The sequence below is a fragment of the Bombyx mori genome, chromosome 18 (assembly GCF_030269925.1).
Source record: "Bombyx mori chromosome 18, ASM3026992v2".
NCBI classification, from domain to species: domain Eukaryota; kingdom Metazoa; phylum Arthropoda; class Insecta; order Lepidoptera; family Bombycidae; genus Bombyx; species Bombyx mori.
In genome coordinates, this window is record NC_085124.1 from 11,479,084 (window position 1) to 11,493,909 (window position 14,826).

Genomic DNA, 14,826 nt, shown 5'->3' on the forward strand with positions numbered 1-14,826 from the left:
ATTAAGATGCAATTCATTTCCATTCAGCACTGTTTTAATAAAACAAATGAATTTTCAAACATCCGTTGATTTTTGGTTACTTCATAACATTTTTAATTAATTATTTAAATTCATAATTATATTTTAGAAATGTTACATTGGAAAATAAAACATAAGTACAGATATATCTGTACTTAAAAATACTTATTACTATAGTAATACTTAATGCATTTAAGTAGAGATCAGCAAAAAAAATATTGATTATTTTCTTGAAATTTTGTTATACTTATATAGACGACTCAAGTTATTTATTTACATATTAGTTGAGCACAAAATTTAAAATTTATTGTCATATTCCGAGATAAATCACAGTACATTTGTTATCCTTTTTACATTAGGCGAAATGAGTCCTAAACAAGAAAGGGACGGCAATATACCGAAGAATTATCTATAAATCTCGCCACTAACCCAGCCACGCCTACGAGCCGACCAAGACAGAACGTTAATGTGTGTTTAGTTGTTTACAGAATTTCTGTACTTGCTAGCACTGTTTGTTTATAATAAACAACTTCAGTCGCATTTGCATCACTGGTTAATTGAAAATCAAGAGCAGTACACATATTTTTAGTGAGATTTATTACGTTGCGATGGTTTTAATTGCAAATAGGAAAAATACATATCGTCGCTGTCAAACCAAAATCTGCTATGTGCAAAAACTCTATATTGAATTAACGAGTAAAAACATTTTCGTATAAAATTTTATATGAAGGTGAATTTTTAAGAACTATATCAAATGAAAGCTATAGATAAATATTAAAGGTATAGACACATAACAGATTTTTTTTTATACGGTAGATAGGGCTGTGAACTATACGAAAAGGTCAAAAAATAAAAATCTCAAAAAGTGCACATAGCAGATTTTAGTTTGACAACGGCGATATGTCGTTCTTCCGAAATTGTAATGTTCAATAAAGAGAATTTTGGACCAAGATGTTTTCTAAAACTCTCAAACTTGATGATAATACTACCAGCAAATTTTCCAATTACTTCTCCTCTTAAAACCTTCAAATAGATATTCCACCAATAATTTCAATAAGCTTGTAACAATATCAATAAAAATGTGAATATTTAAACAATTTTACATACTAAGGCATTTCTTTAAATTTAATTATTATGTTAATTGATATGTTCTCGTACAATACTGAGTATTACGTTAATACATACTACAGTTATCTACTTGAATCACAAGACAGAAACTTAATCCCGTTTGAAACACTCAAAGTGCCAAAGAATTCCGCTTCGGATTCGACAGTGGTATTTACATTGTCAAACGATTGTAACACATGTCATCGAGGTAATTGTTAGTTGTTTTACATTGTAAAAGCAATATTAATGATGTAACCACAAACAAAACAAGATATTTAGTAAAATTGAGGGCCTACTCATTGTAACAATACAAATTTTTAGACTAACCGAGTTCTAATTAAAACTAACCAATATATTTTGTGTGTGTATTTAGATATTTAAATATCATAATTAAACATTGACTTTTACTTAGTTTTATCATGATGATACGAAAACAAAATATCGTGGAAATTTTTCAATTTTATTTGTCTAAATAATGTACATTAATAAATAGAATAAATCATACTCTACTCTGTATGAATACCAATGAAGTAGGCTACTTTATCGAAATGCGCCATCTATCGCGCGATGACGGCACTATGCCGAAAAATTTCCACGAAGTGCCCCAACTCAAATTTCAAAACATCAGAATAAACCATGTTCGAAGACATTGATCAAATCAAACCTAGTTAAATTCGTTTTGATATACATTACGCTCCAGTGAAAAACAAAAAAAAGATTTTAAATACGCCCGACCCATTTGTTGAATCTGTAAAAGTGTCATGGCGTACGTTGATGGCGGTTCAAATCGTTTCTGAAGTATTAACAACAACAACTAGCTTCATCATAATTATTAGAGTAGATTACGCTTTGCTGTACAAAAATATAAAATTAAAACAAATGCATAACGTTAAAGACGTCAATCGTACAATAGACGGTCTATTTGCTAAGAGCGATCGTCATCCGAAAGACGTCGGGTGGATATGAATAATCGAAGGAAATAAACTAATCGCGGTGTATTTACCGATTAAAAAAAAGCACATAAATAATATAATAATAACATTACTGTTTCACACGAAAACGCATTTTTTTTAAATACATATAATCACACACTTTAAGAATATAATGAGGACAAAAGAAAAAAATGTTGCACTTAGTAAGATTAGAATTATTTAATAAAAAACATTATAAGTGCATCTAGTTTAGAATAATATATAGTATTAATTAATTATAATATGCCTCAAGTTGACTAGATTATCATAGAATCGAATTTTAATTGCGAAAAACTTTACATACCTACAAAAAAAACGGCAACGTAAACAAATAAAAAAAAAAAAACATGTAACTAAAACATTTCGAATGTTTTATCTATTTTTTAATTATTATTTCATACTATTGAATTTAAAGGTGATGCTTAATTAAAAGAAAACTTTCTTCCCCATTTTAATCTTTGACTTTCAGATGGGTTAATAAATAACATGCTCGGTTTCTTTCGTTGGCTGATAACATTTATGTTGGAATAACATTTCGGAGAGTACCTAATTATACGTTCCGGTTCGAAAGGCGAAAAGTCAGTAGTCAGTGTGCTTAGTGCGAGTTTTTTAACGTTCACGATAGCGTAAAAGTAACTCAAACTTATATTGCAGTTGGAACAGCGCCCCTAGTGGAAAACGTAGCGAAACGTTCCAACTCCATACAAATTTGATTTAACTTTTACGCTATCGAGAACGTTAAAAAACTCACACTAAGCACACAGTACGCCGCTGCTTCTTCTGCTTTTTCGTCACCTTATTCTACTAGGTGAGGTCGGCACAGCTAATTTTTCTCTTCTTAGGGGCTAGTGTTAGCAAATTATGTCAGTTAAAGCATCCAATAACATCGAATATAGTCACTGTTGGTTTGTCAATTGTGAATACGCATGTATAGGTACTACCATTATCCTGTCTATATCTGCCGCTGACATCCGAAAAAGCACTATAGTCGTTTTTCTAATTTCTCTTCTGGTGTCTAAAAGATTGTGCTGATATTCTGGCTGGTAGGGCGGTATTAATGCTAGTGATTGATAGCCTTTTGTTCTATTGACATTGCCAATAAACATGGTAGAACGGATGGCCGCTGGGGCCGGAAAGTTCTTGAGTGGCGATCGCGTACCGGAAGACGTAGCGTGGGTAGGCCTCCCACAAGATGGACCTACGATCTATTGAGGTTCGCGGGGATCCACTGGATGCAGGCAGCGCAGGACCGGTCTTTGTGGCGAGGCTTGGGGGAAGCCTACGTCCAGCAATGGACGTCTGTGGGCTGAAGAAGAAGAAGAAGACAGTTATGTATAAAAGGCCTACTCGTCTACTTGTTGTGGCAAATTCGCCAGAATGTCGGGGTTCCTTTATTTATGAAATCGAAATCAATTATTAAATGGAACAAAGAATTGGACGAATACATAGATGCAAATTCACGTGGTGTAAAATAATAATTTATGTGTACCGCCGTCGAACGAATAATATTTAATTACAGATAAACGATATTCGAACGTCTTATCATATCTGTTCTGATATCAGCGCAATGTTAGATAAAGATTGTAGGAAAAATGTGAAAATTAAACATACGACAATGTCTTTTTTTTTTTTAATATGAAAGCAAAGGGAATTTCCTTTAAATTACTTTTATGACGTCTCAAGAAAATCTAGGGTGGTCCGCTATAGAATAATTTTTATTTGTGTTAAAAATAATATATCTTGATCATAATCTGAAGTTTCTTGTCACACTCAATAATAACAAATCAACCATGAGTGTTTCCAGGGAGTCCCTTCACTTGTATATCTTAAAACTATAATTTTAGTCGGATCTTCTGACTGGGTCGCGATTCCGATTCGGTAGTTGATTCAGCGAAGCCTTGCACTTGCTGGGGCTATGGAGAGCAGTCTCCAAGCTGAGGCCCGTGAGCCCACTTTCACGTTCGGTGAAGCTTCTGCTATTTGCTACAGCAATAGGTAGAGAAAAAAAAAAAACATTTTTCGCTGCCGTTATAGCCATGGCATAATGCACAACCAAAACTCATTTAAATCAATTTTAAGACATTTTAAATAACATAATTATTATTATGGCGTAGTCAGTTTTCCAGACCAGACCAGACGCTTAACTTGCAAATTTAGTACCATCTCTTGAAATCCGACCATGCTCCGCCGTGACAGTAACTAATCTATATATTAATACGTGAAGCAAAAACTTTGTACTCCTTTTTACGACAATTGCGCGGACGGAGGAGTATGAAATATCCCACACTTATAGAGAATATAGAGAAGGAGTGCAGAATATATTTTTTTTAAATTATGCATAAAAAAAGCGAAAATCAATGAAAAAAGATAATTCCACACACTACCGTGTATTTGACACACACACGCATGCATACTATTTGTTTATTGTCAAACTTTTCTTATTGCTTATAGCCTGTGGTCAAATTGAGAATAAATTAAACATTGTTTGTCTTTATTAATATTTGTCTAAAGTGTAGTCTTGGCAGAATCTGTGATTAAAGAATCATAATAGTGTACAAACTTATAATTTCACTTAATTATAGTCGAATTTTGGCTACCGGGGGACCACTAGTTCTAAAAATACAGGTAACCCTCCTATAACACGGAAGATACGTTCCTAAAAACTCCCGTGTTGTGCAAAATCGTGTTAAATGAGACTAGAAGCCAGTAGTACAAAAAGGAGAGTAATTTTTTCGAATGAAACATCTCGACTATGCCCGTATGTATTTTTTTTACCTATTATATCTACATAAAAAAATAAGCAGTAAAATTTCGGTTATTCCCATATTATATTGTGTTTTCATAGTGCCTAATGGAATTTTGTAAATCATTTTAAACAAAAACCTCGTTATCGTGTTGTACAAGTATCGTGTTATAAGCGAGTCTTAGGGAATTTTTCTTTTCGTGTTATAGTGGAATCGTGTTGTAAAATACCGCGTTGTAGCAGAGTCACCTTTGCGCATATTTCTTCAGATTAAACGGACGCCACCTGCCCTTAGTGCCAAGGCAGAGTTTAATCACAATCTGATTAATAGCCTAAGAATGCAGAGAAGACAAACACAAAGAAACACAAATTTTTATTCAAATAGATTTGTTTGCTATATCTGTTCTTGTCACCTACAATGTACGGACGGCTTATGTAAATGTTTTTAAGATATTCACTGCATAGTTTCGTAAATTTTATTTTCCACATGTAATTTTACATATTCGCTCACAGTTTCGGTTCTACAGAATTCCGAGTTTGATCCTACGGATAGATATAAAGAAGAAGAAGAAGAAGAAAATCTTTATTCGCCAGAAATATAGTTTACAAGATATTATGGATAAAGGACATAGTTTCATATATTTCGCCTGTTTAGGCATGCGAAAATTCAACTTATTTTTATATTAATTCTAACACAAAATTTACTAAATCTATCTATTTTTACATTCTATCACTTCTTATTCTAATATTTTATTATGTACAACACTTATCATTTAGAAATTCTTGCACACTATAATAAGCTTTATCTATTAGCCATAAATATAATTTTCTTTTAAATTGAGTTAGTGGAAGATCTCTTATGCTGTTTGATATCTTATTAAATATTCTGATAGTCATAGGATAACAGTTTAACAGATAACAGATAAAACAAACTTAGTGGACGTTTCTTGTTAGGACTTCGTTCGTTTCTTACGAAAAATTTTGATCATATATTGTCAGTCCGTTCGCTTCATCGTCATTTAATTAAGTTTCGTTTTGAGATCTTAAAAAAAAACACGTTAAAATTCCTTAATATATTTTTGGTGTGACGAAAGAGACAACTACAAAGAGTTCAGTCCGTTTTTAAAAAAAAAAAGTTTAACTCTACTTTGCCTTGTAATTAGAATATGGTGCGAGATGAAAACATGTAATTTTAAATCTATTCCAATAGCAATAAAGAACGATTCGAAAATAAATATGTACAATACAAACTAATAGACACACTTTCGCCTACACAATGTGTCGTCACTATCCCTAAGTGCGAAAGAGAGCGTCGGATCTCGCTCTTCTGTCTCGCACCAACACCTGCGCTTGACTGATACCCAAGGGTTTTCGTTGAATTTTTTTCCGATGTGAAAAGCAATTTCCTTTAAAATTCACAAGCGAATCAAAGCGATAGATATTTGCTTCGAAACGTAAACGATTATGTTGTCAATATTAGTTTATTTGTCCAACAAAATGCAACATTTTTATTGTAGTAACAATAAAACATTATTTAAGGATAGGATAGGATGTAGATAAAAGTCATTATCTGAATTTAAACGGCTTGTCACTTGGTGATGTCCATGGGCGACGTCATTCAACATCAGACAGGCATTAGGCATATACCGTAAATTATAACTACATCTCATAAATCAGACTTGAACCAACTCAATAGTGAAAATATCAAATAATATTCTCGCAAAGTTCAGATTTGACAAACCATTTTTTTCCTTCCTGTGCTGATAGCCTTGAGAGGCTATTTCAGCTTCACCCTAACGTGTAGGTGAGCTCACGGGGCTCAAACCGGAGTGTTGCTAACACTGGCCCTTAGGTCGACGTTAGGTAGGTTCGACAAACCATACGAAGAAAAGGGCTAAACAGCAACATTCTTTATAAATAGGCGTCATAAATGTATATATTAAAGAGACAATGTGTTGCTATTTTTAATTAACGCCAAGGTCATAACAATTTATTTACATGTGTCTAAAGTTACACATATTAAAATGAATGCAAAGGGTTTTGAGGTCATCGGAGACATCTTCACGCCTTAGGCTGCGGGAAGTGAAAACACGCTGATTCATAAAATGTACCTACCAGAATCAGAATATACAAATGAAAATTGTGATAATTTACACATAATTAATAGTATAGTTTTACGTAATTAAAGTTAAATATTAGTTAACATAACAGTTTGACGTCAGAAAAACTTATAATATGACCAAATATTAAAATAATTTTTCCTTGTACATAACTAAATTATAGATACTATCGTAAACTGCTATACTTCTACTAATCTTCTACAAACAGGATTCAGACGATAATTATCGATTAATTAATATTTGAATCGATACTGAGAGAACACTGAAAATCAGATATCTTCAGCACTAACCGAGTTAGGTCATAGATAAACTGTAATGGTAATAAAAAAGATAAAAAGCATTCCACTGTCTCAAATAAATTTATTGAAATACTCTACTAGGTTTAAATTATTATTTTTATTGCTTAGATAGGTGGACGAGCTCACAGCCCACCTGATATTAAGTGGTTACTGGAGCCCATAGACATATACAATATAAATGCGCCACCCACCTTGAGATATAACTTCTAAGACCTCAGTATAGTTATAACGGCTGCCCTACCCTTCAAACAGAAACGCATTACTGCTTCACGGCAGAAATAGGCGGGGTGGTGGTAGTTACCCGTGCGGATTATTCACAAGAGGTCTTACCACTAGTAAACAAGAGTTCCTACCACCAGTAACAAGAGGTCCAACCACCAGTAAATTAGTGTTAAATACACTGTTATTCAAGTCATTTTAAAATAGATTTTTACAGTGTTCAATAATTATTGAGTTACCCGCTGGAAACCCAAATATATTACTCGAATATCCTAATTTATTATATAATCTACGCGATGCGAAATAAATCAGCCTCCCCAGTTTACCGCGTGACTTTAATTTAGTAACCATAGCTCGTGCAGGAAAATAAATAAAAAAAAAACGGGAACACATTACCGTCACACACAGATGCTGTCGCCATTTTAATTAAATACCTTAAATTGAAAACCCCCACGATTCGGTACGTATTCGATCGTGTTTTCCTTAAAGGCACCAGCAATGCAATAGTAACACCTCTATTGAATAGATACATCAAAAGTATCTTTGATTGTACTTCATTTTTATGAGGGAAAATACGTTTTTTTTATTACTTTGATGGGTGGACGAGCTCACAACCCACCTGGTGTTAAGAGGTTACTGGAGCCCATAGACAACTACAACGTAAATTCGCCACCCGCTTGAGATATAAGTTCTAAGATCTCAGTATAGTTACAGCGGCTGCCCCACCCTTCAAACCGAAACGCATTACTGCTCACGGCAGAAATAGGCAGGGCGGCGGTACCTACCCGCGCGGACTCACAAGAGGTCCTATCACCAGTAAACTGTTTTTCGAAACATTTTGATTTGGAGCTTCGTATATTCACAGCTGAAGCGGTCACGTTGTATTGTGTGCACGTTAAGTCTATCAGTCAGAGAGGCCTACAAAAAAGTCCCCTATGCGATGACATTCTCGGCATATAGTCCGATTGGTTGGACGGAGTGGGACAGAAGAAAGTGCAGGTAGACGCCCAAGCGAGATTTATTAGATCGTAACTTGTGGGGTAGCAAGTAACTAGGGTTGGCACTTTTTTTTGAAAATAAATACATTGGTTATTACTGGTACAAATAAAAGTACATAGTATTAAAATAAAGTATAATTTATTTTTTATTATTATTATTATAAATATATATTTTTTTTTAAATATTACAACTGAAATTATGACAAGTAATGACAGTGACGTTGTTGACATTTGAGGTTAAGTTGCGTTCAGAAATATTTGTTAAAAAAACGAGTGCTTAGTTGATGTGGTGTTGGCGAGTGGCGACATCGATTGAACAATCGATGTATTGCGCTTAACAATAAAATACATATGACTAAACTTCTCAAAATCCCAAAAAAAAACAAATCATGCCAAATAAAGTATTTTCGTGTACTTTATTGCTCACATAAAGTAGTATAGAGTACAGTTACCCGAAATAACGTACAATACTTTATTATAAAGTACGGGTGGCAACCCTACAAGCAACACCCAGCCCGGCACGTTCAACTCAAAAACACATTTAAATATACACGAAAACGACTGCTTATCTATCACGTCTGTGAAGACGCAGCTTTTGAATGTGACAGTTGTTAACCTTTGTCGTGTTTTATTTGTAATTACGAACTATAAATAAGACATTGATTACACGATAAAATACGACATTAAAAGATAATGTACCTTTAAGGAGGTAGGTAAATATTATTCACATCGAAAATTAGCAATATTACCCAGTTACTTGAATAGTTATTCAATTATTTAAATGTGTTTTGGACGGTTTAGAGAATCATTAACAAAAAAAAAAACTTCTCACGTAACCCCTATATTTTCAGTAATCAAACATTTAATACAGGATAGAATTCAAAAGGAAGCAAACAGCTATTTCGAAACAAAAACACGTACTTACTAACGTATTTTCGATAATAAGATTGTGAAGGTGCGTTCTCGGTAAAAAGTCCACTTTTTATGATTTGTTGCTCTATCCACTTTAGATTTTCCTTTGCAGGGGCGAAGTTCTCCGTTTTCGGGTATTAAATATTTCAGAGCTTAATTTCTATTAAATTTTTTTACTGTTTTTTTTTCGTTTTTTCTAACAAAGTTGAGAATAAAACTTAATTACATAACTTTATGTTGTTAGACGCGATTTTTTATTGAGAGTACATAAAGGAGGAAAAATCTCTCGAGGAAATTTATGAACACTGAAAAATATATCCAAACGATCTTCTTTTTTCGTTTTTGGTCCGGAATTTACAAATCTTATTATTTCGAGAATGTTGTCTTTGATAAAACTTTACGCATACTATAACACAAGCAATTGCAAAGGTCGCGGCGCATTGTTAAACCTGTAGTGTCCTCTAAAATCTTGTTATCTCGAAGAATGGGCACTTGTGAAAGAGCTTTTCGGACCACTCAAACACCGCGTTATGAGAAAACCTAGACATCCTCATTAGTCATTTAAATGTTATGTAATAAACATATTATGAACAAACAAATACCCAAGACAACGGGAATGCCCCAGGTTTTTGTTATTAACTTGATAAGTCCTTAGTTGAGGCTGTTGTTGATTGTCGGAGTCTTTGTCTGGCGAACAAATTAACAGCAACGGGTGACTGGTCAGCGGGCCGCGTCTAAAATGACGGATTTCACTACGTCATTCGTTTCCTCTCCACGTACGTAGTTGTACATGACGCAATTGGCTTTTTCAATGTCTTATCTACAGCGAGGTATGTTGTCATTCGGCGGGTGTACATCGAGTTGCGCGGACGCCGTTCACCGCCTGATGTATTTTCGAATCGCTTCTGTCTTTTTACTTTTTACACAACCGAGGACATAGTGACGAGTCGCGCGTCGGTGCAGTGCCAGTGTTGTGAATTTAGCGATTTTAGCTGACGCTCAAAAAGTTAATAAGGTCGCCGCGTATCGATTATAATGTTTATGTCAGGATTCTTCATCATAACGCCTGATTTATCTTTCAGGTGGGTGTTCATAAAACGATACTTCAAGGTGCTATAACGTTCACTGTTTATCGGTCGGCACTTCGACAAGTAAATCTGCGTTTGATGTTATTGCGGACGTAGAGCGGATCATAACTAGTTGCGAACCCGATCTGCCAGTTCGGGCTTCGATGCATTGTTCTCTCAGCTTGACCTACTGCGTGCCATTATAAAATAATTAGGCCGTCTCCTTGGATTAATCGCGTTGTATCTCCGTTTAAATAATAATAAAACATATTTATAAATTAACTACGTCTCGGGAAAATGAAGCGTTATGTAGTCCATCGACTCTCATCGATCGAATCGTCTCCGCGGTACCGTGCTGTTCGTGTGTTCTAATTTTGTACCCAATATAAAGATTTACGAATCGCTAATAGACGCTAATGTGCTCGTGTATTTGTTACAGAATGACGCCGCAAGAGGAGCGGGAGAGCGCGCGCGGGGTCGAGATCGCCGACGCCTTCGAAGACGACATGTTCGGTCCACCGCGGACGGAGCCAGCCGCCCGGCCCAAGTTGTCCATGATCTCGGCGCGACTACGAGCGAACGAAGAACGCAAACGAGTCATCGAGATCTGCTCTCAAAAGTTGGAGAACATCGAAGATCCGGCTCGTGATCTGCGCAGGTCCGTCTGTATCAACAACACCTACTGCCGGTTGAGCGAGGAGGCGCGCAGAGAGAAGGAAGCGAGGCGAAGGCGCGCGCGCGAGGAGTGTGATGACTCGTGGGTAGGGAAAAGGGCCAGACGAGCCGTAGAAGACGAGTGTCTGGCGCTACTAGACGCGATTCCTGAGCTCGGCGATGCTAACCTGGGGTGCGCTCAGCTGGCGCGGCAGGACGTGTCGCTGCAGCTGCCGCCGGGCCTGCTCACCGTGCTCGACTCATGACCGCGCCGCGCTGCGAACCTGCACGCCCCCATGTGCTGTGAGCGCGCCGAATGAGACCAGCGGCTCTCCACGCTGAACGCGATTACTCGGACTCTTAGTACGTTTCGTACAGACGTTTAGTCAATTCTTTATTGTTCAAAAAGAGTACTTACTATGTTGGCGTGTTTTTTATTTTATGACTAGTGAAAGTTGCTCAGGCGCTGCCGACGTGCGCGGTCCAATTAGTGTTCAACGATTATTTTTTTTATCGAAGGAACTTTGACTAGTTGAAACCGCAAAAAGGCAATCGAGAAATGTCGCCTCGAGAGGAGAGGACTTTCAGCGTTGATTGGAGATGTTTTAGATATAAGGAAAATTTATTATGTTATATTATTGTACTGTAAAGAAGTAGAGTTAAGTGATAGTGCAAAAAAACGACTGGGAACGGTTGCGATGACAGATGATTCCTCGCATTACTTTATTTTAAATCGTCCGCGTTGTCTTGTGACGCCTCGTGTGAGACCATTAGAACTGGTTTTAGGAGAGTAAAAGTTGATACTTGCAGTGGGTCAAATCGGCGTAATGTTCACTTTGAAAATGCTGCGTTCTAACTCTTATTATTGTGACAAAGAAGAGAAAAAAAAAAATCAAAGTATTACTAATTCGGTACATCACTTTAGCTGTCAATAATCAGTACATAATTTAGTTTGAGCTGAACGTGTTTTGAAAAGAACAATGAGAGCACAGACTTGCTTAACTTCGTGCGTAACACATACACTCGAGCAATTTAAATTCTTTACAAACACAAAGGCAAATTATTAGAACTGGTTAGTCGATGGGGCGGTGGTTTCCTTATCAAACACTTGGCGTGTGTCACCAGCTTTGTGTGATTCGGTCCACGTTTGGCCAACCATTGGACGTTCTGGATATTTGATGCAAACGTGCCTCTAACAAATACTGCATTTGGTTTTCAAAATTTTATTACGTGTTCGTTTTTTTTTTGTTTTGTTTTAATGTTACCTTTTGAGTGCTTACCTCAAGCATTGTTACCTCTATTATTATTATAAAATTAATTTACAATACATAAATGAAACTCATTATAGCTATCGTCAGGTTGTCTTTTCTAAATGTTTTTTTTTTATGTTTTTTTCGTTAATGAATAATTAATTTCAAATTTAATTCATTGTGATTTATAATTTAGTTTGGAATTTAATCAAAGTTTGTGAGCATCACATTGTATGCAAAGAGCCTACTTATCAGATGGTTGTGCAATAACTAGAGCGATTGGACGTTTGACTGTGCAATTGACTTGTGTCGAGTTCCATTTCTTTAGGAATCTTAATTGTTGCAAAATATATCGGTTGTAGCCCGATTCGCCCCCTCTGAATAGTAAATAGGTGGCTGGATTCGCGCGGCGGGGGGCGCGTTCGGGGAGGCGCGGGGCGGCGCGGGCCCTGAGGGGGTGGTGCGCGGGGCGGGGGCGCGGTCAGGCGGGGGCTCTCGGCGGCTAGGGGGATGGGTTTTGCACCGTTCTCAGCACTCCTGTGATATTAGCCTAGCCTGTGTGTCGTATTCGTGCTAGTTTCCCCAACCAACTTGTTTGGACATTGTGCTTGTAAAAAAACGCTTTGGACGAAAATTATTCCATTTTCTATTGGCCATTACGGATGGAGTTTTAATAGTTTAAACGTTAGTAGAGAGATTACCTCGTATGTTGATGTGAGGCGTAGATAATTTGTTCTTATTTGATCGATTTGTATTTATCGTTGAGTAATTACTAATGTATTGTATGATAAAAATTAAATTAAGCGCTTGTGCACACGGCTGTCGTCTATCAGACGTTGGACATTAAGAAATGTGAAATTTATGAGCTATAAGATGTTACTTAGTATTCGTTCATTAGTTGTTTACGAGAAACGGAATTACAACCAAAAGTATTTTACAAAAATTGATATAATAAAATAAATAAATAAAAAATTAAATTAAAAAACGCACATAAATGTAATATTTAAGTAGTTATTTCATTGTAATTTCATTCTTTAAGCAACGTTCGATAAATGTTGATACATATTCGTAAGGTAAATACGAACGTTGCTTACTGAATTTCTGTCTGTAGAGATTGTGAGATACATAGTGAATAAATTATATTACCGAGCCTCTATTTTAAGTTGTATCAAGTACAATAATCAAGAGAATTATGATTGTTTACGTTGATCTTCATTAAAATAAAAATTAAATCAATGATTTCTTAATTTGTCATTTGAAAATATTTAACAACATTGAAAAACGTTTGAATTGTGACTCGCAAATTAAAATTCTTTTATAACATACTTGTAATATTGTGATGTTTAAAATTTATGTAATAGTATCAAAATTGTAGTAAGATTATTTTAAATAATTCATTCAATTAACTGTAGATAGCTAAATTTACTATCAAATGAAGTCCTTGGCTTAGAGATAAAACCCTGCAATTACCAAGATTAATCACAGAAATATTTAATTTAGACTGATTATTTCATTATTAGTTTTTTTTTTATATTGAAATATAATTGATGTTAGAGGCGAGGTGTATCAGACTAGTAATGTTAATGAAGTGTTTGGAAATGTTATGATAATTTTATTAAATGTGTCTTAAGCTAAGAGATCATTAATAAATATTACATTTAAAAACTGAACTATGTTTGTGTTTTGTGTTCATTTGAGATCTAAAACAAAACCTTCCATCGTAATGGGAAAACCTTGCTTAAAATCTCAAAAATAAAAAAGTGTAATTGAGTTTGCGAGCGATCATGGTAGCATTGTATTTTTAAGGGATTTTATGACCTGGTAACTGAGACCTTTAAGTCATGTCTTATTTTAATTTATATTCATATTTTTATGACGATTAATTTGAGACATTAATCAACTGAGATGAAATTAAATGAAATGAAATGGGATGAAATATAATCTCAGTAAAATGGTGGTCATTTACTAAGATTTTTTCAGTGGACTTTTTGGAGGATCCCGAGAAGTTACGTCCAGTGGCTTTGTTTCATTTTCCACATTTGTGCACTTTCACAGATATTAAACAGTTAATAAACCACCATTATTACACATTTAAACCCGAAGAAACACTAAATAGACAAAATAAAACAAATCACACAACTTTCACTCCTCGCGTTCCCGCCAAAAAGTCCTGGTAGCATTGTATGCGAGAAGTATCGCATAGATAATACACATTAACTCGCAACAGAGTTCCGAATGTTTTAATGTACCATGACCGATTTAGTAGGTAAAGTTTTATAAAACCACCTTACATAATTAGTCAAGAAGTTCTAGTGAAATGGAACCCTTTTTTTTAATAATTTCAAAACTTTAAATAATCAATCGAAAAGTAACGTATCCAGTTTCTTAGATACCTACTGATTCTTTATTACTTTTAAGCTACATGGCAGTCTAAATAAAAGAATTATCTCGAAACTTACCATTCATTC

At 35.2% G+C, this 14,826-nt stretch overlaps 1 protein-coding gene across 3 annotated transcripts in view; it reads left to right on the forward strand.

Annotated features, from left to right (window-relative positions):
- LOC101744991 (uncharacterized) overlaps nucleotides 1-14,028 on the forward strand; it is a 133,824-nt gene extending 119,796 nt beyond the window's left edge. For 2 of the 3 annotated variants that reach the window (XM_012692211.4, XM_062673734.1), the window contains one exon: nucleotides 10,894-14,028. In XM_012692211.4, coding sequence (XP_012547665.1) covers nucleotides 10,895-11,374 — 480 coding nt within the window. In that variant the 5' untranslated portion in view covers nucleotide 10,894 and the 3' untranslated portion in view covers nucleotides 11,375-14,028. Of the gene's footprint in view, nucleotides 1-8,603; nucleotides 10,470-10,893 lie in introns of those variants that run through there. The other variant, XM_004928274.5, reaches the window with a different exon arrangement.
- Nucleotides 14,029-14,826: the final 798 nt, after the last annotated feature.